The 26,025-nt window shown below is 37.5% G+C and overlaps 1 protein-coding gene across 6 annotated transcripts in view; it reads right to left on the reverse strand.

The window, feature by feature from the left end:
• Positions 1-26,025, reverse strand: part of NUP98 (nucleoporin 98 and 96 precursor) — a 110,207-nt gene that overhangs the window by 6,594 nt on the left and 77,588 nt on the right. For all 6 annotated transcript variants that reach the window (XM_037068667.1, XM_037068664.1, XM_037068665.1 and 3 more), the window contains 11 exons: positions 24,812-24,989; positions 23,731-23,895; positions 18,741-18,923; positions 17,906-18,062; positions 16,061-16,490; positions 13,797-14,026; positions 12,642-12,908; positions 8,439-8,596; positions 7,299-7,442; positions 6,403-6,545; positions 1,936-2,157 (listed from right to left, as the gene is read on the reverse strand). In XM_037068667.1, the coding sequence (XP_036924562.1) occupies positions 1,936-2,157; positions 6,403-6,545; positions 7,299-7,442; positions 8,439-8,596; positions 12,642-12,908; positions 13,797-14,026; positions 16,061-16,490; positions 17,906-18,062; positions 18,741-18,923; positions 23,731-23,895; positions 24,812-24,989 (2,277 nt within the window). The remainder of the gene's footprint in view (positions 1-1,935; positions 2,158-6,402; positions 6,546-7,298; positions 7,443-8,438; positions 8,597-12,641; positions 12,909-13,796; positions 14,027-16,060; positions 16,491-17,905; positions 18,063-18,740; positions 18,924-23,730; positions 23,896-24,811; positions 24,990-26,025) is intronic.

Genomic DNA, 26,025 nt, shown 5'->3' on the forward strand with positions numbered 1-26,025 from the left:
CTTGTTTTTTCCTTCAAAGCCATCAGCCTTTCTAATTCATTTTTTTCCTCCAACTTCTATATTTAGGCTAAATTCACTCTTTTCTCCTCTTAAGGTCCATTAAGGAAAGTCCCTTTCTGCCTGGGCAAAAAGACTAGCCATTTAAATTTCAGCCTTAAATTATTTTCTTCTTAGATTCTTTTATGAACTCCTAGGCTTTTCAAGAGCTCCCAATCTCACAACTGCCCCCCTGTCCAGCCACCCCGGGGAAACAAGCTGGTTCCCCACAGCCCACTCTGAATCATTAGTCACTCAATCAACCTGCCTTTTACAATGTGAAATTCCCTATATGTTTAAATTAACTCATAGGGAAAGTCTGGGGTCACTTTGCTTCTGGTAAAAGCAAAGTTCCTTAAAGGGAAGGTTGTACTAGATGCATTATTTTCTACTTCTTTAATCTCCTTGATCACCCTCAATAGGGATTAATACTATGATTTTACAGACTACAAAACCAAGGCTTGGAGAGTATCTTTACCCAAAGTCAAATGTAAACTTTACCCCAGGTCAAAGTGAGTACATGCTGGATCCAGAATTTAGGCAAGAATTTTGTCTGACAACAAAACAAACTTCTTTCCACGCCATACAACATTATAGATAACAGCGTAGTGATTAAGAGCATAGACTCTGGGTGTTCTGAGTTGGAAGCCTCCCTCTGCCATTTACTGGACATGTGACTTTGAGCAAAAAGTTATTTAGTCTTACTGCGTCTTGGGTTGCTCATCAGAAAAATAAGAGTGTCTACCTCCTAAGTTCATTATGAGCACTAAAGGAGTTAGGGGCCAGCCCTCCCTCCTGTCAGCCCATTGCATCACCTCATGGATCCACTGAGGCACCTCAGGCAACACTACTGCATACAGTAGTCCCCCCTTATCTGAGGGGGTGTGTTCCAAGGCCCCCAGTGGATGGCAGCAATGGTGCATAGTGCTGAACCCTATATATTAGTTTTTTTCCTGTACATACATAACTACGATAAAGTTTAATTTATAAATTAGGCATAGTACAAGATTAACAGAAATAACTAATTACAAAAGTGAAGAATTATAACAATATAGTATAATAAGTTATGTGAATGTGGCCTCACCCTTTCTCAAAACATCTTATTGTACTGTACTCACCTTTTCACTTACACGAAGCACTTTATGGCTTCTCTTTGGCATATCAACTTACACTCATCACCACTCTCATGCTTTGGGACCATTATTAAGTAAAATAAAGTTCCTGGAACACGAGCACTGTGATGCTGCCGACAGTCGGCCCGATAACTGAGACAGCTACTAAGTGACTAGCAGGTGGTGGGCAGCATACACAGACAGACAGTGCAAGTCTTCATCATGCTACTCAGAATGACACACAATTTCAAACTTATGAACTGTTTATTTCTGGAAATTTCCATTTAATATTTTTGTACTGTGGCTGACTGCAAGTTAACTGAAACCATGGAAAGTAAAACTGGAGCTAAAGAGGGTACTGCTGTAATTCTAAACATGCCTCTCAAGTGAATCTGTGCCCAAGTTAATGGGGTTTCCCCATCTGAGCATATCCTTCTCTTTCCACCTAATCATTTCATATTCCAATTTCTACAGGTTTTCTGAATCTTTCTAGAGAGTCTCTGCAGTTCCCAGAGATCTCTTCATCCTTCTCAGACTACCAAGAGGTCTTATGATAAACAGTAAAATCTGTACTCAATCAAAGGCAGTTTCATTTTTAACTTTTCACACGAATATACAGACACTCTGGGCTGTGGGTTGAACTGTCTTAAGGTCTATCTATCACAAGGCTGGACCCAAAACATGTACATTCTAAACACTTGCTGAATTTAACCCTAACAGGCTGATTCCTTTGGTTCTACCCTGCAGTATAAAATAAATCCAGTAGGTTTGATGGCTTCTCACTCACCTTGAGTTTTCTATGTGCAGGAGGACAAAGATGGCCCACTCCCAGAGCCCCTCACTTTCCAGTTGGCCAGCGTAACTGGCCTGCAGCACACCCTCACACTGCTCTGAGAGATGAGTGTAGTTAAGAGCTCTCAGCATCTCCCACAGGTGCCAGCTTAGACGGTAGTCCAAAGGATCTGCTGTTATGCTTCGAGGCTCCAGCAGCTGGTTAAGATCATAATGTCTGAAAAGAAGAATGGCTGAGAGTTACCATATCCAGCCAGCAGACCATCTGCACGGAGCACCAGTTAGCTTTGACTAGAAGACAATGAAGGTAGCCACCTGTGAGCAGAGGCATTTACTTCCTCTGAGACTGCTGTTATCAATCTACTTCTAGGTTCAGCCAGATTACAGATCATACCAAAAAAACAAGAAACCTTTTCTTCTGTGGCTGTGATCTAACAGGTTTGCTGGTATCTGTTTGGTCTATGTATTTTACCATCTTTACCCAGGCAGTCTCCATAGCTCTCACTCTTCCATTCATTCATTACAGAGTTGACTACTTTTCTTAACCATTTAAAAAATACATACCTGTACCTTAGTGTTTTTCAGATTGTTCTATCTGAAGCTCTTAGCGTGCTAATTCTGTTTGTTTGAACAGCTAACTAGTCTTTGTGACTAGTAAGCTATAAGCTATAGTCTGTAATTATTTATTTATTTTTAAAGATTTTTTATTTGTTTATCTTTAAAGGGCAAGGGAAGGAGAGAGGGAGAGAAATATCAATATATGGTTGCTTCTCCCGCATCCCCTGCTGGGAACTGGCCTGCAAACCAGGCATATGCCCTGACTGGGAATCGAACCATGATCTTTTGGTTCACAGGCCTGCACTCAAACCGCTGAGCTACACCAGCCAGGGCCTATAGTTTGTAAATTTTACCTTTGATTTTTCTCTATAGTGGGTATTATATTTTCCCTCCATTGATTTTAGACAGAAATAGGGGGAGGGGTAGAGAGATACATTAATTTGTTGTTCCACTTATTTATGTATTTGCTGGTTGCTTCTTGTATGTACCCCAGTAAGGATTGAACCTGCAACCTTGGTATATTGGGACAATGCTCTAACCAACTGAATTACATGTCCAGGGCAACAGTGGGTATTATTGCTTATACAGAAATCCAGGTGCCCTGGGTTTTGAAAGTGTCCCTACACAGAAATTTTCTTTTCTTTTACTGGAGAACCGGTTCATGTGTTAAGTTACTAGCTTGGAATTTTCAGATCATTTGAGATCTGTATAAACTAGGATTCCACATGTTTAAGTGTTAAAGATCTGGAGCTTAGACTGCCAATCAATAACTTTTCCCTTTCGTCTAAGATCCCAGACATTTTACAACTTCCTTATACTTCCTTGAATGAGTAGTTTTCTTGACCAGTGCTATCAAACTGAACTTTGTGCAGTGTCGGAAATGCTCTACCACCTGCTTGACTAACATGATCATCAAGAGCCACATATGGCCCTTACAGCACACAAACAAGGTTGGTGTGAATAAGTAACTAAATTTTAAATTAAAAAAAACTTAAATTGCAGCCCTGACTGGTGTGGCTCAGTGGATTGAGCACGGGCCTGCGAACCAGAGGATCACGGTTCGATTCCCAGTCAGGGCACATGCCTGGGTTGCAGGCCAGTTCCCGGCAGGGGACACATGATACATTGTGTGTCCTCAGCAGAGGCAACCATACATTGATATTTCTCTCCTTCCCTTCCCCTCTAAAGATAAATAAATAAAATATTAAAAAATAATTTAAACTGCAATTCTACCTTTCCTGAGAATAAGGCTTACTCTCTCATTTTGGCTTTGGTTTCTTTATTTCTGGGACCTTGAGATATCCCTTTTATCTTTTTTTTGACATTAAAAAAAACTGACATACAATACACTACACATACTTAGAACAATTTCCGTAAGTTTTAACATATCTATGTACCTGTGAACTACTGCCAAGGTCAAGACAACAGACATACACATCACCTCCGTAACCTTTCTTTTGCCCTCTGTAATCCCTCTCTTCTGCACCTCCCTGTAATGCCTCTTCTCAGGCAGCCACTGATCTCCTTTCTGTCATTACAGATTAGTTCACAATTTCGAGAATCTTATGGAAACTGGAATCAACAGTAGGTATCTTTTTTACGCATTCTTTTTTTTGTCAGGACCACTTTTAAAATTAAATAAAATTATTTTGGGATTAACTATGTTGTTGTACGATCAACAGTTCATTCCTTTTTATTGCTGAGCAGTATTCCATTCGCTGGATGTACCACAATTTGTTTATTCATTCACCTGTGGATGGAAATTTGGGTTGTTTCCAGTTTTGGACCAATACAAATAATGCTGCTACCAACATTTGGCATCTGCTTTCATTCCTCTTGCATAAATACCTAGGAGCTGAATAACTGGACCATATGTATGCAGGTGTATGTTTAACTTTTTAAGCTACCTGTTTTTCCCAAAGTGCCAGTATTATTTTACATTTTTCACTAATAGTGTGTGAGGATTCCAACTGCTCCACATCCACGATGACAACTGGTACAGTAGGCTTCTTTGATTTTCCGCCACTCTAAGGTGGTAGTGGTACCCTACGATGGCTTTAATGTGCATGTGCCTGTCTTCTATTGATGCTGAACATCTTTCCATGGCTTGACATCCAGGTCTTTGGTAAAGAATCTGTTTAAATATTCTGCTTATTTTTTTAAAGATGCATTGTTTGCTTTCTTATTATTGAGTTCTGAGAGTTCTTTATTACATTTTGGATACAAGTTCTTTACCAGACATATGATAGCAAATATGTTCTCCCAATCTGTCTTTTCACTCTCTCAACGTTTCCAATGAGCAATAGTTTTTAATTTTGTTGAAGTCCAATTTACCAAATTTTTTATGGATGTGTTTGATGTCTGAGAAATTTTTGCCTAACCAACATTTGCAAAGACTTTCTACTTTGTTTTCTCCCAAAAGGTTATTCTTCTAAGTTTGACATTTAGGTTTATGATCCATTTCAAACCAGATGAATCACAGAGCTAAACAATGAAACCAAAGCCTACAAATAGACTAATCAAGAAAAAAAGAGAAAAGACATAAATTACTAATATCAGGAAAGGAAAAAGCAGAGTTACAGATCCTAAGAATAATAAAGAAATGTTATAAATAATTTTATGCCAATAAATTTAATGACTTTGGTGAATTAGACAAATTCCTTAGAAGAAACAAATAATCAAAACTGACTCAAGAATAAACAGAGGACCTCAATAGCCCTATATATATATATTTTTTTTTAAATTTGACTTTACAGTTTTAGACCTTTAATAAATCAGACTTATAAAAATGTCTGCTCCTTAATTTTCTTTGTAAAAAATAAAAAATCAAGCACTCATATAAAAAAATAAATGCAAAAACACATTTATAATGAAGAACTTATACCCAGAATATGTAAAGAACTATTACAACACAATAAGACAATCATATAATATAAAAAATGGGCAAAGATCTGAACACTGAGTGCTGCAGGCCAGCACTCAATCCACTAAGCTACACCAGCCAGGGCAAAAACCCGACATTTAAAAGAAAGTATTTGAAGAATGGACATGAGGTGTGAACTATTAGTTGTGACTGGCGAAAACCCCTCAGTGTTTCTAATACAGTATAAAATATAAAAAGACAGTTATGGCATAGTTTTAATTCACTGATTAGGTGTAATAATAGCATGTGTTTAACTATTATTGTATAATAAATAAACCATTTCTCATTTCTTATTAAAACACACACACGAACCACTGTATAGAAATATCACTATATGCCCACTAACATGATAAATTTATAAACATGACAATACCAAAATTTGAAGGAATATGGAGCAATTAGAGATCTGGGAATATAAAATGATATAAGCACCTTTGGACATAAATGTTTACAGTAACTTCATTTGTAATAGCCCCCCAAAAGAAAAATGCTGTCCATGAACAAATAAATAAATTATGCAATAAAAAAACTTTTGATACTCATATAAGCATAAATGAATCTCACAATAATTTTGCTGAGTGAAAGTCAGGCATAACAGATAACATACAGAATGATCCCAATTATATAAAATTCAAGAACAGCATAACTAACCTATAGTAATGATAAGTTGGTCAGTAGTTGGGTGGCGACTGATTGCAAACCTCTTTAGGAGTAATGTAAATGTTGTTTTGATTGTGATGACAATTATCTTAAAATCTTCAAACCACATACTTTAGTACATGCACACTGTATTTCATTAAAGTTGATTAAAATAAATTTTAGATTTCTAAGTCTAGTTCTAGTGCTCTTTATTCTCAACTACTATCAGTTCTATTTTGGTAATTTACAGACTAGTGGCGATTTAGCCAGGTATGAAAGAGAAAGGACTCCCAAGAGCTCAGGGAGCCCTCAAATGTCTATAATTGAACAGCTCTGATTTACCTGTCACTGTAGAGTTTCAGAAGGTGAAAGCAGACATCCTGAAGTGGTCTCCGTGGGTCCTGTTCCTCCTCTACCACACAGCCAGAGCCTTCCAGGTATGAAGGAAGCGGAGGGCAGGCATATCGGTCGCCCTCAGAGGTATTCTGAAAGTAAGAGCTTGATAAAACAATACATCTGCTTGTGTGTTTCACAGATGCTATCGTGTCTCAATTGCTCAAGACATGCATTAAGAATAATGTGACACCTTCTAATAGAATGTGACAGGTTTTAAATTTATTTAGATCAGCAACACATTCCACTTGTCTTGAAGAGACTGGCAAAGACTTCAGATAACTCTCACTAGTCACACCACTTTTCTTGACACAGTTCTTATTACACTCAGTTTCTTTAGTGTTCTCTCTTTTTACTAACAAATACTATCAAAGACAATAGAAATGGAAAGTGAGAACAGAAGAAATGACGGTATTAAAAACAGCAGTAACATTTAACCTCAACACTAACAAGGATTATGAAATGTAACATTTAGAAGTAAAGCTGGGACCTAACTTGAGATTACAGCACACCTGAGGCCAGGCAGTTTCTCAGGGAATTCCCTCCTAAATAAGACAGCATTAGGAAGAAAACCCCGCTGATTTGGTGGAGGAAAAAAGTTGTGGAAACACGCCATATTAAATAAAACAGAAGCAGATACTTGGAGAAGTTTAAGGATAGCCCTGTCCAGAGATAGGAGAAAAGGAAAAAGTTTCCCATTAGACTTCTTGGGCTTGTTTCAATTTTATGGTACTTTCAAAAAAAGCAGTTAGGAAAAAAGTACTATGAAATGTGACGTGATGGCTTGTTCTCTGGCAGAAACAGAACTACCAGGATGGTTGCCTGGTTCTCCTAGACACACATACCTGAAATGCTTCTTCATACATGCCAAGTGCCCTGGAAATGGAGGCTGTTGGTGGAAGCAAGTACCAAAGGTGGACAGCCAGCGAGCGTTTCCAATCCAACTGGGAGCACACATTAACTTGCTTCTGCTCTGAGAGCTGCCATACCTGCAGGAGACAAATCACCATCACAGCTACAAATTATACATTACCTCATTTCTTTCCAGGTCTGCAAGTTATTCACTTATTCAAGTAACACTTTAAATGACCTAGGTATAACAGTGTTAATAACCCAGAAGTAACATATACAGTCTCTAGGTGGCAGGTGATGGGGTGGATATAGACAATCACTGCTCTAAGAAGAAATGGGAACTACTGTAAATTGCTAAGGTCTTCCCATTGCACACAGTTGCCAACTTATAAAACTTAAAAATATGAATAAATTCTGACCAGTCTTTTCATATCTGGAAATTGACTTTAAGATGGCAATCAGACAGGCAGGCAGTAATAGAGAACTGGCTTAAAATAATTAGGGTATATCATCCATAAAATAAAATAAAAATGGCCATTAAGCCCTGGCTGGTGTAGCTCAGTGGATTGAGCATGGGCCTGTGAAGCAAAGGGTCACCGATTCAATTCCCAGTCAGGGCACATGCCTGGGTTGCAGGCCAGGTCCTCAGCAGGGGACACATGAGAGGCAACCATACAATGATGTTTCTCTTCCACTCTTTCTCCTTCCTGCCCCCTCTCTCTAAAAATAAATAAATAAAATATTTTTCTTTTTAAAAAGGCCATTAAAAAGAATAAGGTTGCCTAACATAAAAAATATCCATATACAGTAAGTAAAACAAAAGATGCAGAACTGATACATATAATTGATTTTATCTGATTATATACACGTGTAAATATGAACACATGTATGTTGCTATAAAGATAAATTCTTTATCACTGATATGATATAGTAAATTTTAACTTCTATATAAATAGTTGTTTTTTTACAGTGTGCATGTTGTAATTTTCTGAGTTTCCATTAAATATTTCCAACAAAAATAGTTGCTTAGTTATACATATAAATGTACAATTTACAAAGACAGCTCTTTACCTTAACCTCAAGTAATCTTGAATTTATGAGAAAATTTATGTGAGTTTATAAGAAGAAAATACCGGTTTTCCAGCCAACAGGGCAAAGATGCGCAATCTCTCATCCTGGATGAAGCAGTCGGCCTGGAGCTGATGCCAGTCCACCAGCTGCATGGTGAGTAGCTCCCGGACAGACTGGCTCCCCACCAGCTGGGATAAAAGAAGGGCCAGACGATGATCTCCTATAAGAAAAGCACAAGTTCTCTGGTGATACCAAGGATTTATAGACTCAGGAAAACACTTGGGGATTATCTTATTTCTTCTAATCCTCAGGACAGAGAACTTAACACCTTTGACTGCTTTTTTGCAGTAGTGCCAAATATTGATCAAAAACTTACCACTTTCTGCTTGGGCAGCAAAATCTTCAAAGTAGTTTAGCCTAAATGATATATAGATTGTATAGTATATAGAGCTCAGTGACAATTCTATTACTTCTGTGACCCTAGAAAAGACACTTCATCTATAAAATAGACGAAAATATCATCTGATTCAAGGGTTTGTAGTGAAACTGAGATGACAAAATTGAAAACATGCCCAACTAGAATGTACTATATAATGACACTGAGAAATGGCAAACTCACATCTAAAGAAAAAACATGTGTGTAAGATATAAAGAAAATGGTTAAAGGCCCTGGCTGGTGTAGCTCAGTGGATTGAGCGTGGGCTGCAAACCAAAGGGTCGCTGGTTCGATTCCCAGTCAGGGCACATGCCTGGGTTGGGGGCCAGGTCCCCAGTAGAGGGCACATGAGAGGCAACCACACATTGGTATTTCTCTTTCTCCTTCCCTTCCCTTCTAAAAATAAATAAATAAAATCTTAAAAAAGAAGAGAATGGTTAAGGCCTTTAATCTTACAGGTCTGATAATACATTTTAATAAAAAATTTTAAGTACAAAAGGATGGGGCAATAAAAAAAGTCTAACTAGAATGTGAGGAGACAGAAATGTTGGCTTACGAAAATTTCCAGTTAAACTGTGAGCTGAGAAAAATTCTCTGTCTCAGTCCTTAATATAAATCTCCTAGAAGTCAACAGTCCTTTTCCTTTTATTTTTGTATATGAGTCAGTACTCACAACTATAAAGTACTGTTCTGACAAAAACTAAGGCTCTCATCTCAAATAGTTTCCTTCACAAATTAGAGAGGCCTGGAGGAAAGAAATCATGCACCAGGAACACACCTGGAAAGGAGCTGCTAAGCCAAGGTGCCTCTCTGATGTATGCGGGCAATGAGGCAATGAGAGCATGACTGGGCTAAGTTAAGTGCCGAGCCCACCTGATCATGAGCTGCTAATATTCTAGATGAACAATAATAAAAGAAAAAATAAAAAGATTATTTCTGTATCTACAGAACCCCAAAGAGAGGGTTTACTAGCCAACAAACGTAAACATCATGGGACACTAGAGATCATTAAGTTCCTATCTTGATTCAATCATTTATTAAGATCATTTCTCTTTGCTCTGATTATACAACCAACCAATCAGCTTCTGCCAATCTTTGACTTTTTTAGATATTACTATTGATGAGAACATATACTTGAACAAATGGCAGAATTTTACAGTACTTTAAATCGATTTTAGTGTATGGTGTGAAGTAAGGATCTAAACTCATCTTTTACACGTAAATATCCAAGAACCCTAGCATTATTTTTGAAAAGATTATCCTTTAATGTTTAAATTGTGTTGGCACTGTTGTCAAAAATTACTGACCACGGGACGGGTTTCACATTTGGATTCTCACTTCTGTTCCCTTCACCTGTACGTTCATACGTATGCCGGTACGTTGTCTTGACTGCTGAAGCTTCACAGAAGTTTTGAAATCACAAAGTACTGAGTCCCTTGATGGCATTCACTTATAACACTGTTTAGGTTTTTCATGTTTCCAACAACGATCAGGATCTACAAAAACGCCTGCTTGAGATTTTGATAGAGACTGTGTGGAATGTAAATGGTGGGGCAAAAGTAGGTTTACAGTTGTGAGTACACGAAACAGAGTTTATACTTGTATTGATTATCGTATTACTTTTCATATGAACAACTGTAAACCTACTTTTGCCCCTCCCTGTATAGATTAATTTGGGGAGAATAGACATCTCAGCAATTCTGAGGTTTCCAACCCATCAAGTTCTCTCAACCAGGATGGTTTTGCACCCCCAGAAAACATCTGGCAGTGTCTGAAGATATTTTTGATTGTCACAACTAGAGGGGAGAGAACCTTTAAGTAGAGGGGTAGGGATGCTGCTAAATATCCTGCAATGCCAGGGCAGCTTCCACGATGAAGAATTACTCCTAAAAATGCCAACAGTGCTGAAGTTGAAACGCATTCCATGATTATGGACTGGATCTTCTTTTATTTAGATCTTTTATTTCTCCAGCAATGTCATACAGTTTTCAGTGTGCAATTCTTATACTTCTGTTACATTTATTCATTAAGTATTTTAGTCTTTCTGATATTATGGATTTTTTAAAAATTCACTTTTGGATTGTTTGTTACTAAAATGTAGAAATACAACTGAATTTTGTATTTCTATATTGACCTTGAATACTGAGACCCTGTTGAACCAAGTTCATGAGTCCCATGACCTCTTCTGTGGATTCCATAGGACTGTCTATACACAGAATCATGCTGGCTGTGAATAAAGACAGTTCTACCTCTTCCTCTTCAGTCTGTATAACTTTTGCTTCTTCTTCTTGTCTGAATACACTGGTACAACATCCATTATAATACTGTACAGAAATGGCATTCCCAATCTTAGGGTACAATCATTCAGCCTTTCAAACATCGAGTATGATAGCTAGCTGTAGGTTTTCATAGATTCACTTTGACATAAGGGTAATAATGTCATCACAGGATGAGTTGGAAAGTGCTCTGTTCTGTATCTTCTAGAAGAGCTATAAAGACTGATGTTAATTCATCTGTATAAATATAAGAGAGTGTGCTATGAAGACATCTGAGTATGGGCTTTCCTGAGTGAAGATTTTAATTATGAATTCAACTTCTTTGCTTTTTATGCATCTATTTAGATTTTCTACTTTTCTTGAGTCAGTTTTGATTGACTTATATTTTGCTAGGGATTTGTCAGTTTTACTTCAGTCGTTGAATTTGCTGACACAGAATTCCTCATAGTAGTCTCTTTTCTGTAGGGTTAATATTGACGTTCACTCATTCGCCTTTGTCTTTGGCAATTTGTGTCTTTCCTTTTTTTCATCGTCAGTGTAGTTAAAAATTCATTAAGTTTCTTGATCTTTTCAAAGAACTTTAGTTTTATCAATTTCGCTACTGCTTTTATTTTTTCATTTTCTCTGATATCTGTTCTAATCTTTATTATTTCCTCCTTTTACTTTTTGGTTTAGTTTGCTCTTTTGCTAGTTTCTTAAGGTAAAAGCTTAGGTTATTGATTTGTGGTGTTTCCTCTTGTTAGGTGTAGTTATCAGGTAACACTGGTTGATAAAGTTCAAGTATTCTATACTCTTGATTTTCAGTCTAATTGTTCTATCAATTATTGAAAGTGGAGGTAGTGAAGCAAAAGTTTTTAGTAAGCTGAAAGGCAGTGCCTTGTCAAAAGCTTAATTTTAGGGTAAGAAAATAAAAAGGGGGAAAAATAGAGTATGTGAATAAATAAATAAATCTAAGGACCTGACTTCTGACACTCAGGATCCTCTTCCACTACACTTATGCATGCTAGTGAGCGTAACTTTATCTCTTTAATGATTCGTAATCTTCATAGCTTTCTAGAAAGTCTTATCAGCATTTTCTAGTTTTATTACAAACACATACTTAGCATATAAAATTAAAATAAATTTTAAAAAGAGTTTACTTATTTTAGAGAGAGGAAAAAGGAAGGAGAAAGAGGAGAAAAACATCGATGTACGAGAGAAACATCAACCGGCTGCCTCCCGCATGCGCCCCAACGGGGGACCCAAACACAAGCCACGCATGTGCCCTGACCTGTAATTGAACCAGCCACCTTTCAGTTTGTGGGACAAAGCCCAACAAACTGAGCTACACCAGTAAGAGCCAAAATTAAAGTAACTTTAATGAAATAAATTTAATATTTAAAGTTCCAAAAAGTAAACTAGAAGATGTAGTCCCTGTTCTGGAGGAACCAGCAATCTTCCTGGGAAGTCTATACTTAATGCCCAGGATAGAAGACAAAAAGCAAGTCCTCAATTAAAGGGAAGGGACTGTGAGTGGAAGTAGGCAGAGGTGCAGAGAAGGACCATATGCCTACCTGATTGCTGGGCCAGAGAGCAGGCCTCACTGATTCTCTTGCCCGTGAGGTAGCTGAAAACAGCCTCCACGGGGTTGTCTTTTCGGGTTAAGGAGACTTCTTCTTCAATTTGAGGTGCAGCAGTATGGGACAGCCAGCGAGAGAAAGCTCTCCTTCGCTCCAGAATCTGCATGTATTCACTGGGTTCATCCAGCTGGCTGTCAAGCTCCTTCAGGTAGCCCCACAGAGCTTCACATAACGTCCATGTCAGGCTCCACTGCTTCACAACTAAGGAAGGGACAGGACAACAATGCTAAGAGAAAGTGTTACATAACTAGAGGGGGCATCACTCTAACTGAGGTGTAAAAATATTTAAACTAATAACTACCCCAACAATTACTCAAGGTGATTTCCCTGAGTCTGTTTCCACCTTACTCAGCTGTGTCTTATAAGCTCGAGGTGTGTGGTATAAGTGCCTGCTCACTCTATGTTCCTGTGGTACTTTGTTAACCAATTAACTCAATGCTCCTTTAAATAGTTTCCTCTACCTAATTAAGGTAGAGGAACATAACCTCAAATGATAAAGTCCTTTGATTTGATCAAATTCTGCTTACAAGATGCTTTAAAAAAAATATGATGTCTTATAAAAACTTGTGAAGGATTATTCTTTCCAGCTACAGGCATAGCCTAACATTTAGTGAGTCTAAATGACACTGTTTAAAGCACTTAAGAGTGAGCCAACTCTACTACACAGGTTTATAGTATTGGTTCAGAAAAACATGGTCACAATAGCTATAGAGAGACAACCGTGAGAGGGGTCAGAAAGAAAGCTATAAACACAGAAGTTGTTGGGAAGACCAAGTGAACACTGAGCTGGCCATGGAAGAATGGGTGAAATTTAGAAAAGCAAGAAGGAATGCAATTTCATAAGCCCAGGAGATTTGACTGGCTACAGTTCCTTGCAACAAGAACTTATATGATAAAGGCCATAAGAGTAATTGTAAACAATGGTATAATTTCTCCTTGCTTGGGATTTTGCTCATGCCAACTCAACTATAGACAATGCTCAGGTATTCACACAATTACTACATTGGCATATTAAAATGTATCCTCCTATGAACACATGCTCCTACCCCTGTTCCTGGGACATCAAACAGAAGCATAGTCCATACTCACTTTGTGCTTCCAAGAAATCTCCCGATGCTTCCTTAACCCAATCTGCATAGTCATGAATAACGGCAACTCCTGGATTGGGAACAATGAGAGGACAGAGCTCATCCACATGGACAGTGCTATGTTTTAATTTGAGCTCCAGAGGTATCTGGTATAACTGCAGGTCTTCGTCCAGCTTCTTTTCTCTCAAACTGAGTTGTTCCAAATGAACTTTGAATGGGGACTCATTTAGGCTACAAGGACAAGTGACAAACGAGATAGAAAATAAAGATAAGAAAAATGCTGGAATTCTCCTAAAACCAGAACTGTTTCTTTTTATGATTACAAATAAAATGCAAAAATAAAAAACTTTGTTTCCCCATGTCAAACTATAATGAATTTATTTGCTGTATCCTAAATTAACAAATTATCTGACCCAGGCATTCAGAATCCAAAAGCTTCTTAGCTGAGATCCCAACAAGTATAGGAGTCAATTAGAGTTGGAACTGACTTCAGCATGCACCTGGATTCTACGAAATCCAAGAGTCAAAAATTGTGTGACACCCATTTTTCAAATTATATTTTATAAGGTATTAAAAGCCAGAAGATCTGCTTCTAAAGTAAGATAAGCATACAGTTAAATCTGGCTTTGATTCAATTTTTAAGACCGATATTAACAACTTCCAAAGTGTCATGACATTATGCATAACCCAAACTTAGGAGCAACATTGCTAGTTGTGAGGTTAGGAGATACTGTTGTTTATTTTTTCAAAGTCAACTCTAAAAACTAAGAACAACAGGTGATCATAACCACTTAATCTGTAGTAAAAATGGAACAATTTGCTATAGTAATTATAAAAAGTAAACAGGAAACTATTATGTATTTTGCACAAAACAACTGTATGCTTAGTGCCTAATAAATACTAGAAAGCTATAATCTGTATGGCACATATGTAAAATATATAGAACTATAAGCATGTACATATAAATGTTGTGAGGATTATATAGAAATACATAAAATATATAGTTATCAACTGTCACCTTATTTCCAAATATTTATGCATGAATTATCCACAGTTCATACATTCATTTTATCAGGTCTAAGCTACAGAAAATGTGTTTAGTTGAGCATATAAGGTCTGTCCAGAACAAGCCAGGCCATTATGATATAACGGTAACGGCTTGTGCGACATCAATGTAACCTGACAGCCAAGGACAGTGGACTGGAATGTGCATGCATAAACAATGACTTCACTGTATTAATCAGTGGGGGCCTTAGGTGCCATTGAGTGAGCATGTGTACCGTGCGGCCATTGCATTCAACATGACTGAGTGAGTAATGAATCTATATCAAATTTTGCATTAAGCTTGAACGTTCCTCCACAGAAACTATTTTGATGATTCAGACCACAGCTATGAGCAACTGGTGATTGGCAGCTTCATCATGACAATGTGCCTGCTCACACATCTCGTGCAGAGATTTTTGGTGAAATATCCCATCACCCACGTGACTCAGCTCCCTAACAGCCCATATTTGGCACCCTGGGACTTCTGGTTTTTCCCAAAACTACAATCACCTTTGAAAGGGAAAAGATTTCTGACCATCAATAAGATTCAGGAAAATATAATGGGGCAACTAATGTCAATTGGGAGAACTGTGTGAGGTCCCAAGGTGCCTACTTTGAAGGGGACTGAGGTGTCATTGTCCCATGTACAATGTTTCATGCATCCTGTATCTTCTTCAATAAATGTCTCTGTTTTTCACATTATACGGCTGGATACCTTCTGGACAGACCTCGTGTACCTTACATATGAAGAAATCGCAAATAAGTGAGAAAATACTAAAAAACGACTGATGTAACGAAAAGAATGAAAGCCCAAGGAATGCTGCAGCATTATCTCTGCGTCTGTTACCTTGGTGGTTTTTAATTATATAGATATCTTCTGCTATCTAAAACTGTGCTAAGAATATACCAGGAAAGATTTCCTGAAGATAAAAATAAATTTTCTCACCTACCACGTTGCCCTTCTCAAAAAGCATAAAGAGCCCTGACTGGTGTGGCTCAGTGGGTTGGGTGTCATCCTGAAAACTGAAAGGTCGTTGGTGTGACTCCAGGCAGGGCACATGGCCTGGAATGCAGGCCAGGTCCCCAGTTGAGGGCATGCGAGAGGCAACGGAGCAATGCTTCTCTTGCACATCAATGTTTTTCTCTTCTTCCTCCCTCCCTTTCCCTCCCTCTAATAATAAATAAAACCTTCTAAAAAAAGTGTAAGAAAATACGACTCACGATTTAATAGCTACTGGATTAGGCAGGAATCCATAGTCCACAGATTCAGCAATCTGGTGATCTTCCAGGTCCTGAGAGCCACTTAGCTGTTCTCCACTATTAGCAAGAGTCCAGTTGGGGCCCCAACCAACCCGAAACGAGCGTCCCATAAACAGGGCCATGTCCATCAAGAGTTTCCCCCTGCCATAGGTAACAGACTTTTCAAGAGGGACTAGGCCCGGTTGTCTGCGAGTACCCACTGTTTTCAACTGAACCTCAGGGACAGGACTGGGCACTGTAAACACAGAGGTCAAGGGTGGAGGGACAGACCAAGTAGATGTGGATGGGATATTCATCAGAGATGATGTTCTGGGAGTGCGACATTCTTGCACAGAGGCACTTGGTGAAAAAAAAACTCCACTTGTAAATTTTGATTGCAGTAACCCACCAACTAAAATAAGGGAGGGGGAGAAAGCTATTAGAGAATATACACTATTGCTTCTTGAACAATAATTAGTGAGGTTGGAATTACAGCTTTACCAAACTAATTAAATCAGAAATAGAAGACCAGAAGCAGGTTTAAATCAGATACTGCAGAAATTACTCTTTCAACCAGAAAAATCAAGGCAGAAATTCTCATGATGATGACATCAACAACAATAATAATAAGCATTACTACTAGTATTTAAAAAAAATCATCTAGCACTTATCTGTAGCAGACTCTGCATAAGCAATTTCTATAAATTGTTTCATTTCATTCTTTAATAACTTCATTAAATGAAGAACATTATTATCTTCATTTTGCAAGTAAGAACACTGGGCTCAAATCCAAATCCACAAAGCTACTAGAGCCCCAGGACTGAAAGATGATACCAAGGCTCATGTCTCTGTCAGACTGCCAAATGTAACCATTTCTTAATCAGTATCCAAAGCTAAAAAAGATCAAAACTCAAATTCCTACCACTGTAACACTCAGTGCTAGACTTAAAGTAACACAGACCCAACAAGGTGTCTTATGATGAAACGTGTGCCTTTCAGAAAGACAGTTCTTGTTACTATTGCCTGTTTTCCGGTTTCACATGGTCCCTGTCTAAAGCAAGGAGCTAAGTTGTTGCAGTATGAGATTTTTGTATAGTGTCCATTATAGAAAAGGTTTATGAAAGTTTAACTGATACTTTACTAATTAAAGTATTAAAGACACAAAGTTAATTTACTAGGGCACTCAGAAAAATTGAAAAATTAACATTTAGTTTTTAAGACAACATAAAGAAATCTCTTCCTGGTAGTTCCTCTCTCGTTTTCGAGATGTTTTGACATTACATCTGCTTGTGTCCATTGCTGACACCACCACTCCCAACCACACACACAGATACAAGCTCACCAGGAAAGGGAAACCTTTAAAATCAAACACGTAATGACCTCCCTGGGAATTTGGGAAGGTTTACGGAAAAGGAAAAATCTGACAAGTTTTGTGCCTTATGAGAAGCAACATTTGCCCCTAAAAGGCAACAAGGATAGTGTCAGGACTGTATAATGCAGGACAACTTGCTATTTCCTCTATGGTCTGATAAAAATCAGGAAATGTGAGATTATCAAATCCACATTCCTAAGCAAATGCAAACGCAACCCGAAAGAAAACACTTATGCTTTTTTCTCCATATAACTTCTTCAGAAGCACCAATAAAGCAAATTATGATTTTTAAAAACTGGTCCAACATAACAGAGATACATAAAATTGTACATTTTCTCTTGTCATCCTTGTCAAAGCCTTTAGGGGTCTATTTGCTAGAGAAGTTGACTCAATTTAGAAAATACGTGAAAGTAGGACTTTATAGCTTTCTTATAAAACAGCATCTTTTACTGTACCTAATGAACGGGATTTTGATGAGTGGGATGCTGAAATGGGGAGTCTGGGAGAACAGATTTCTTGAGAAGTATCTGCTTTAGAAGGAAGGCGGCTGAAGCGTTGATCCAGGACCATATCCGCATCTTCCTCATCAGCAAGCAATGATGCCTTCATGATCTAAAAAGGCAATATCTATAGAATGAATGTGCTCCCCCAAATCCAAAGGCCACAAAAAAATGCAGTTTACAACAAATAAATCACTCTGCTTCAAGGTTGTGCCCAGGGCAGGTGTAACATCTGTGTAACTGACTCAAAGTACCTGAAGGGTAGAAGTTATATAATACTCCTCCCTCCACTGCATCTAGTCTTAGTAGCAATCACTCATAGTTGCTAAATGATGCCAAAGTCAAACACAAGCCAAAGGCTAAACTAACATAGCAAAAGGCAAGGACAAGTGGAAGTTGAGACAGAGCTTAAAGAAAAAGGAATTTACTAGGTTTTTTTTTTTTTTTTTTTAACTTTTGTGGAGCACTTGCAGGAGCCTCAAAACTACCCTAGGAAGTAAATAAAGTAATGTTTTATAGAGAAAAATCAGTGCTCATAGATGTTAAGTGACTTGCCTAAAGTTACATAGTAATAGTTATAAAACTGGAATTAGAATCCAGGCCTTCTGAATTCTATTTTCCCTTCCTTCCCAAACGGGAAAATAAGGCTCAAACATGGGCTGCATTCCTGTTTTTTCTTATTCCAGTTAGCACTCCATGCTCTTAAATGAAGGAAGATATCTGATATGACGCAAGGGAAGTAAGTATTAGTTTGGCTTCCTGTTGTAGTAAGGGTGGGTTAGGACTTCACCTGTAAAACATGTGGATTAATTCCCAGTGCAGATGCAATGTGTGTTGAGGCGGACACAGGTTCCTGATCCTCAGGCACGCTCTCTTCTAACATGGAATCCAAAACTGGCTCCTGGGTGATATCTACCATGTCACTGTCCAGTTCCACAACCCTCCCTAACTGCTCCACCTCTGGGCTCTGGCTCTGTAGACAGTAGAAAGATCAGGGAAGCAGCATTAAATTACACCAAATAGACATAGAGCTTCAAGACATATGTAGTTTATTCAGAATTTGATACAGCAATATTAGATTCTGCCCATTCTATACAATGCGAGGTAGCATATTTGCTAAAAAAAGGTTCAACAGTTATTTAAAAATTTTCCACTGTAAGTATTTGGGTTCCAAATGACAGTTCATACAATCACCTTTTTGTAATATCATGGTCTGGTCTCTGGACCTAAGGCAACATCCATAATGAATAAATGGTGGTCTTCAGATAAAGACTATGCCTTACGTAATTTACCTAGCAATTACCACTTTCCAATTCACACAGGGTCACACTGCACTCACACTGCCTTGGACCTAGAAGCCACTGGGGGAAGAATAAAAGGTACAAATACCAAAGTTTCTAGTAACTTTGCACTGTTTTAAAGAAATCACTAAAAAATACATTTCTAATTAATAGAATGTGGGGCCTGGAATTCACCTTTTGGGTGACTACATTCTAAGGTCTCTGGTGCAGTACCACATAAGATGCAAGGACTGTCTAATTTCCCCCAAAAGAAAACAAAGTAATATTATTAGAAACAATTTCAATATGGGAAATAATTCCTTTATGCTTGATACACGGTGAACTGCTGTTTAAGATGTGACCAATCACCAAAGCCTGCTTCAAGAAACTGGAAGCCAGATAACAGTCAAAAGGCAAAAATGATACTATTTTTTACCTACTGGGGAAGCAACAGGCAGGTCTGATTACTTTTATGCTTTAAAATTCTGGGGAAAATGCAGCCCTGGTGATGATGTACTCATTATAACTACAAGGATTATGGGAACGCTCACTCCAATAGCTCCCTCATGTTATTTTTAACAAATGCACTTTTATGACAAGTTCCCACCCTCTGTCAACCACACAGTACTCTCCTCTGTTGAGCTCCCATAACACCCTCTCTATACCTATTTTATACAATGTATCACAATGTAGTATAATTTGGGGGGATACATATACCACCAGATTGCTGAGGCTTGAAAACAGACATGGCCTGCTGTTTGCTGTAACACCAAACACATTGGTAAATTTAACATTCACCACAGCCCTTCTTTGTTATTTATATTGCCTTACGCAGTGTTTAGTACACGGTAGAGAAGGCAATTAACTATGACAGAACAAGAAAGAGTGAGGATGGGTGAGAGAAAAAGAAAAAAGGGGAAGATGGTTCCAACTTACTACTCAACAAAGGAAAAATGCTAACATTAAGAGATGTTCACCTAGAACACTTTTAGGCAAATGGGAATGATCTCATCAAATAATTAGGTCAGAGACCTAAGGGACCAGCATATCTTTTAGAAGAATGCTAAGAATCAAGGTTTATTCGCTCCATCCTCAAGCATAGTTTAAAACTATGAGATATCATCCAATAAGTGGCATGGGGAAAGTGAAGGAACCATGAGGACCGGCAAGCTCCCGGAACCCTAATTTTGTTAACATGTATCTATGTAATTGTAATAAACTCCCACAAAATATGTCTGTTTATTCTCAATGAAATCTTGGGAGATCAAGTACTTCTTCAGAGCCAGTCCTGAAAAGTATAATAATAATAATAATGATGATGATAATAATAATGATAATAATAATAATAATACAAAGGCTCAGAAGGAATTGAGGAGAAAATAAAAAAGGAATTTCCTGGGAGGTCTGTGGAAAAGAAAAGCACGCACTGGGAGAAGCAGCCAGAGTATCATTTTAACTCTCCCTTTCCCACACTGTAGTCTCTCTAAAGTGGGCCATCTCATTCACGTCTAAACACCAGCCCAGTACATTACAAATGCTAAGTACATAGTACATAGCTGAAATGACTGCCTATTTTGGTAGATGGGAGGATGAGGTTTCATGATTAAAACTTTTGATGATTTTGAGAAACCTCCACTCTCTAACTCAAAATAATTTTCCTCAGAAAAATGAAACTGCCAATCCTCTAAAGATAAAGCATCTCTTAATCCAGTAGGTAGAGTGATAAAAGTAGGTACAGTAAATCAAGACACCCTTTTTCTACAAAGGGTAAATGACCAGTTCACGGTCAAACAGGTATCAAAATAATTCATACTGTCCTCTGTCCTCTCACCCAAACAGTTCAATCTAGTATATAACTACTACTGTTGCCTGTCTCCAAAATAGCTTTTTTCTTAACTGCACAGATTGTTTTATATTTATTTTGCTGGAAAACCAGCCCTGTCAACAACAGGATGTTCTCAAGAGAAATTTCATGTCAGGGTTTCAAAGGCCCACCCAGTTAGTTACATGTGTTGTTTCTGCACACACACTAAGGGGTGTCACTGCAGGAGGTATAGGACGCAATAACAATATTTGAAGCAAACAGGCTTGCAGCTGTACAATCATTTTATATGTATATAAATCACATAAAAATATAAAATAGATATATTAAAATATACATAAATTACCTATATTGATCTAGATAAATTTAGATAGCTGCCACTTTACTTTTAAAAAGTGTACACATAGGTGAAATGGAATTCTCTCCTAAATCCTAACCACCTTTTTCCTTAAAAATATTTTAAACTTATTTAAAGGTATTGATGCAGCCAGCTAAAAACTGGACCTCAGATCATCATTTGGGAAATAATGCTCTAATTACCAAATACAACATTTCTGCAACTGCCCTACTTCATCTGTATAAAGGTTTCTCTGCTAAAATGTGCCCTAACTTAAAATGTGTAGAAGAGAAGATTACATGAAATTTTAGTTACCTTATGTTTTCTGATTGCTTAGATTTACTTCCTTTTTAGGAGCAAAATAACTCTGAAGAACAAACTACAAAGAGGTGACAGAAGATGTTATATAAAAGGCAGTGGAATAAATGTGATCATTAAACACACATGTAAATACTCCTAAAACCTGAGATTGTGTACAGGGGAAAAAGCTACAGCAGACTGAAAGAACACTGTATCATGAAAATCAACCCCTCTAAGGGGGCCAGGTGGCAGTGTGAGGGCAGCCCTCTTGACCTGGGGAAGAAGATTCGGTTGTCTATTCCCAGTTCATTCAGTTGGCTTAAGTATTTTCATGACAAGTAAAATGTAGGTCTTTGGTACTAAAAACTGTACAACCACTGGCCAATATGAAGGAAGAGTTCTCTAGAATCCACCTTATTATTTTAACACCTTACTTAGGCCTGCATATCTGAACAACTTGAACCATTTCTCCCATTTCTGCTTTCCCTAGTCAAAAGGTCAAAGGCCACCTGTCTACCCACTTCCTCAAAGAAGACACCTGAAATAAAGACCCCTGTCCATCGTATCCTCTTCGCCCATTTTGATCCTTACCACCTTTTCCCTACAACCTTGTTCTGAAATTTTTTGGTGTTCAGTTTGTCAAAGAGCTCTCATTTACTCAAGTGTCAGCACAAGAATTTATAATTATCTGTTACTATTTTGTATTCTGGAAATTAAAGAGCCTAAAAACCACTGATAGTCAAATTTCACAAATTTTCATCTGTCCATGGATGAAGCTCCCCCTCCCCAGCTGTATTTTAAGGCTCTTCCGTATTAATTTATTGGCAGAAAATAAGGCTATCTGACTCTTATCCTAAGAAATACATCTAGTGTTAAGATCAAAAAACACTTTGGAAAGAAAGAGATTATAAAAACTGTATGATACAGACAAAATAAGCTAGAAAACCAAGTCCATTTACAGCATTTCATTAGTTCAGAAGAGATATCTTAGGAGTATTTTAAATGCTACAAAAATTATAAACATAAAAGTCAATATAGTCCCCATCTCCCACTTCTATCATACCCTCCCCCCTTACTCTGTATGTGCAAACATAAACATACAAACGTAACAATCTCCAGAAAATGCCTCCCAAGAAATTATTTAATAAACCATAAAAATCGCACAGATCAGCAGCTGTAAGAATTGAAGCATGGAAAATTCCAAAGGTTCTGCTTTTAGCAGCTGAGAGGTAGAGATGATTCTTTACAAAGGAATTCTGTACCAAGCTCTCTTATTTGAGGGAGTATGGTAGCAAAGAAAAAAATTTTTTGTAACTTGATTGAATATAAAGAACATCCAAATGAAAGTAAATCTTTTATGAGTTGGCTATGAAACTATCTGATATTTAAATTACAAACCTGTCCTTATAAGGACAAAAGGCTTATGCTGGTTAAAAATACTGAAAAAGAGTATGATACAAGAAATTGCAATAAACAATGAATCCCCTACCCTCCCCAGTTCAAATAATTCATTTGTGTTCTTAAAACTTTATTTTCATAAAGATTATGTATTGTTGAAATATGAGTATCAAGAAGTTATCTGAAGTATAAGCAAACAACTTGAGAAAACAGTTAAAAATCCTTGCAGAAAACTAACTGAACTTTTAAAATGACGACGGAGATAAATAACAAAATTAAATTGCACATCAGCAGTCAACAAAAGTAGGATTTACTTTGCATCAACTCATACAAACAAAAGGCTATATCTTAAGTTGATCACTGAGCAGAGAATTCAGCAAGTCCAAATGAAGTGGAAGCTTTTAAGAAAGAATCTGTAGAAGGAACGGCCCACAGACCAAGAGAATTCTTTAAACCTCTCAAATAAAGAACAGATGCCAGTACCACCTCATGCCCTCCCTTGTTCTAGTCTCAACATGATTGGCAATACATTTGTATTTTTCAAAGTTCCAGGGGGTCATGAAAACAGCTTTGTACTAGCTGAGTGACTTGCTTTTAACTTCTGTATCATGGATTCCATTCAAATTCACTGTCCTTTCTCTACCTGGGGTGGAGGTACTGGTTTGCCATTAAGAGCCATCTGGAATGGTGTGTCCTGGCCTGCAGGAGGCAAAGCAGCAGTCTTCAACTTCTTTGTACTGGTTTTGGATGGCTGTTCCTCCTCCTCTTCATCAGAATCTTGAAGGCCATATTTAGAAAAATGGGCGACCTAAGAGGAGAAGAATCCAACAAAAATACTTTTAACATTATATTATTCAGAAGAGCTTCCACAATATTTGTGCTTGCTATCTTGCAGACTAGCTAAAAAACAATGCATCAAAAACTTATTGAAAGTACAATGAAATGTCACCCTTGACACTTAACTGTTTTGTTAAGATTTAGAGGATGTTGATGCACGTACTAGTTGCTCATACGACTGGTGAATATAGTAACATGGGAAATGAAATCCAAAAGAGCCATTATTATTTTCACATCTATATACTGCCTAGCTGTTCTCTACCAACACAAGAGCCTTCATTAAGTTAAATAATCCAAATGGCCTAGAACAGAAAGATACCAATGGGTTAAACTATCAGGGAAGGGAGAAAGGAAATCTTTTCATCCCAGAAATCTTTAAAAGAATGACAATTTAGGAGGAGTTGATTCATCAAGAGATAAAAATCTGCCTGATATCCCTAAATGATGCCACATCTTAGAAAATCACACCTTAGGAAGTGTATCTAAACGCCCAAGAGATTGAATTGTGAGGCCATAAAGTTTTATAAATGGCTCTTATTGCTCTGGGGTTTAACTAGATATGCAATTTGGAGGAAATCATGATGTGTATCTATAGGTATTTCCTAATTTGAAAATAACAAACATTTTGTGACTCTAACTATAGTTAAGAATAACTAAGTTCACCCTGGCTGGTGTAGCTCAGTGGATTGAACGCAGGCCTTGGAAACAACCACAGTTCAATTCCCAGTCAGGGCTCATGCCTGGGTTGCAGGCCAGTTCCCAGCAGGGGACGCACAAGAGGCAAGCAAACACTGATATTTCTCTCCCTCTCTCCTTCCCTTCCCCTTTAAAGATAAATAAATAAAATCTTTAAAAAAATAAAGAAGAACTAAGTTCAGTGACTATACCTTAAACACCCAAGAACCTGTTTCAGGACGGTATTCTTTGAACTGAGCTCCCTGTTTCCTTGAAACTGCTTCTAATCGTCCCTCATAATTGATATCAGCAAGTCGATCTGGACTCTTTATTAAACAACGAGATGTTTTATCTGTTGGCCAAACTCCATCCAACGTAACTTCAGCCTTCCTGCAACATACAACCAAGTAAAATGTCAATGTTTCATATTTAAGACAAGAAAGCCAAGTAACACCTATAGAAATAGCAAATAAAGGTACCTATGTTACTTTGGAATTACTCTGCAGATGTTTCATAGACTTGAGTCTTACCTCCCAAAGCTTAGGTACATAAGCTTAAGAGCAAGAAATTAACCCCTATATAAACTAGCTCAGTATCTAATTCAAGGGTCAAATTCCATTTATTCCAAACTACTATGGTATACAATTACTTCCAATCTAATTTTAATAACACTGAAGTTATGCATCCTTGACACTGTTCAGTGCAGATAGGTCAGTAGCCATGGTCCAGTGTGCTAAGACCTAAATCTCAGTGAAGGTCTTACAGTGCTGGTATACTTTGCAACAACAGTAATGATAGCAGTAACCACTGATGAACAGCAAATGCTTGCAGAATGACGTTACTATACTTTGCCACGCGTACTGCACTCCTATGTATAAGGTGCACCCACGTTTTTGGCCCAGACTTTCAGGAAAAAAATCTTTTAACGTTTTAATTCAGCATTTTATTTATAGATGATGCCAATTATTGTATTCTAGGGTATTATTTTGCATAAGGATATTGTTGTTACTTTCTAGAGTTACACTTTTCATGCATAAACATAACTAAAAATGAAAAACATTTATACAGATACGGAATGAGTACTATCCACGTATAATGTGCATCTTTATTTTTCCCTCAAAAATCTGGGCACAAAAGTGTGCATTATACACAGCAAAATACCATTTAAGGAGGAGTATCATGTATTAAAGAATGAGTGTGAAGATGACAATAGTGCTAATGTACCCTTCTAATATCAACACCTGAATCCAAGGACTGTGTCCTATTCATTCTGTATGCTTGGTACCTAACACAGTAATTAGCACGTAATAATAGATGACTTTAAAAAAAATTTTTTATTGTGGTAAAAAGGTATAAAATCTCACAATCTTAGCCATTTCTAACTGTATATACTCATTGTTCTGTAAACAATCTTCAGACCTTTTTT

Source organism: Sturnira hondurensis, unplaced genomic scaffold, assembly GCF_014824575.4.
Source record: "Sturnira hondurensis isolate 20B ecotype Veracruz unplaced genomic scaffold, ASM1482457v3 Scaffold0017746, whole genome shotgun sequence".
Taxonomy (NCBI): domain Eukaryota; kingdom Metazoa; phylum Chordata; class Mammalia; order Chiroptera; family Phyllostomidae; genus Sturnira; species Sturnira hondurensis.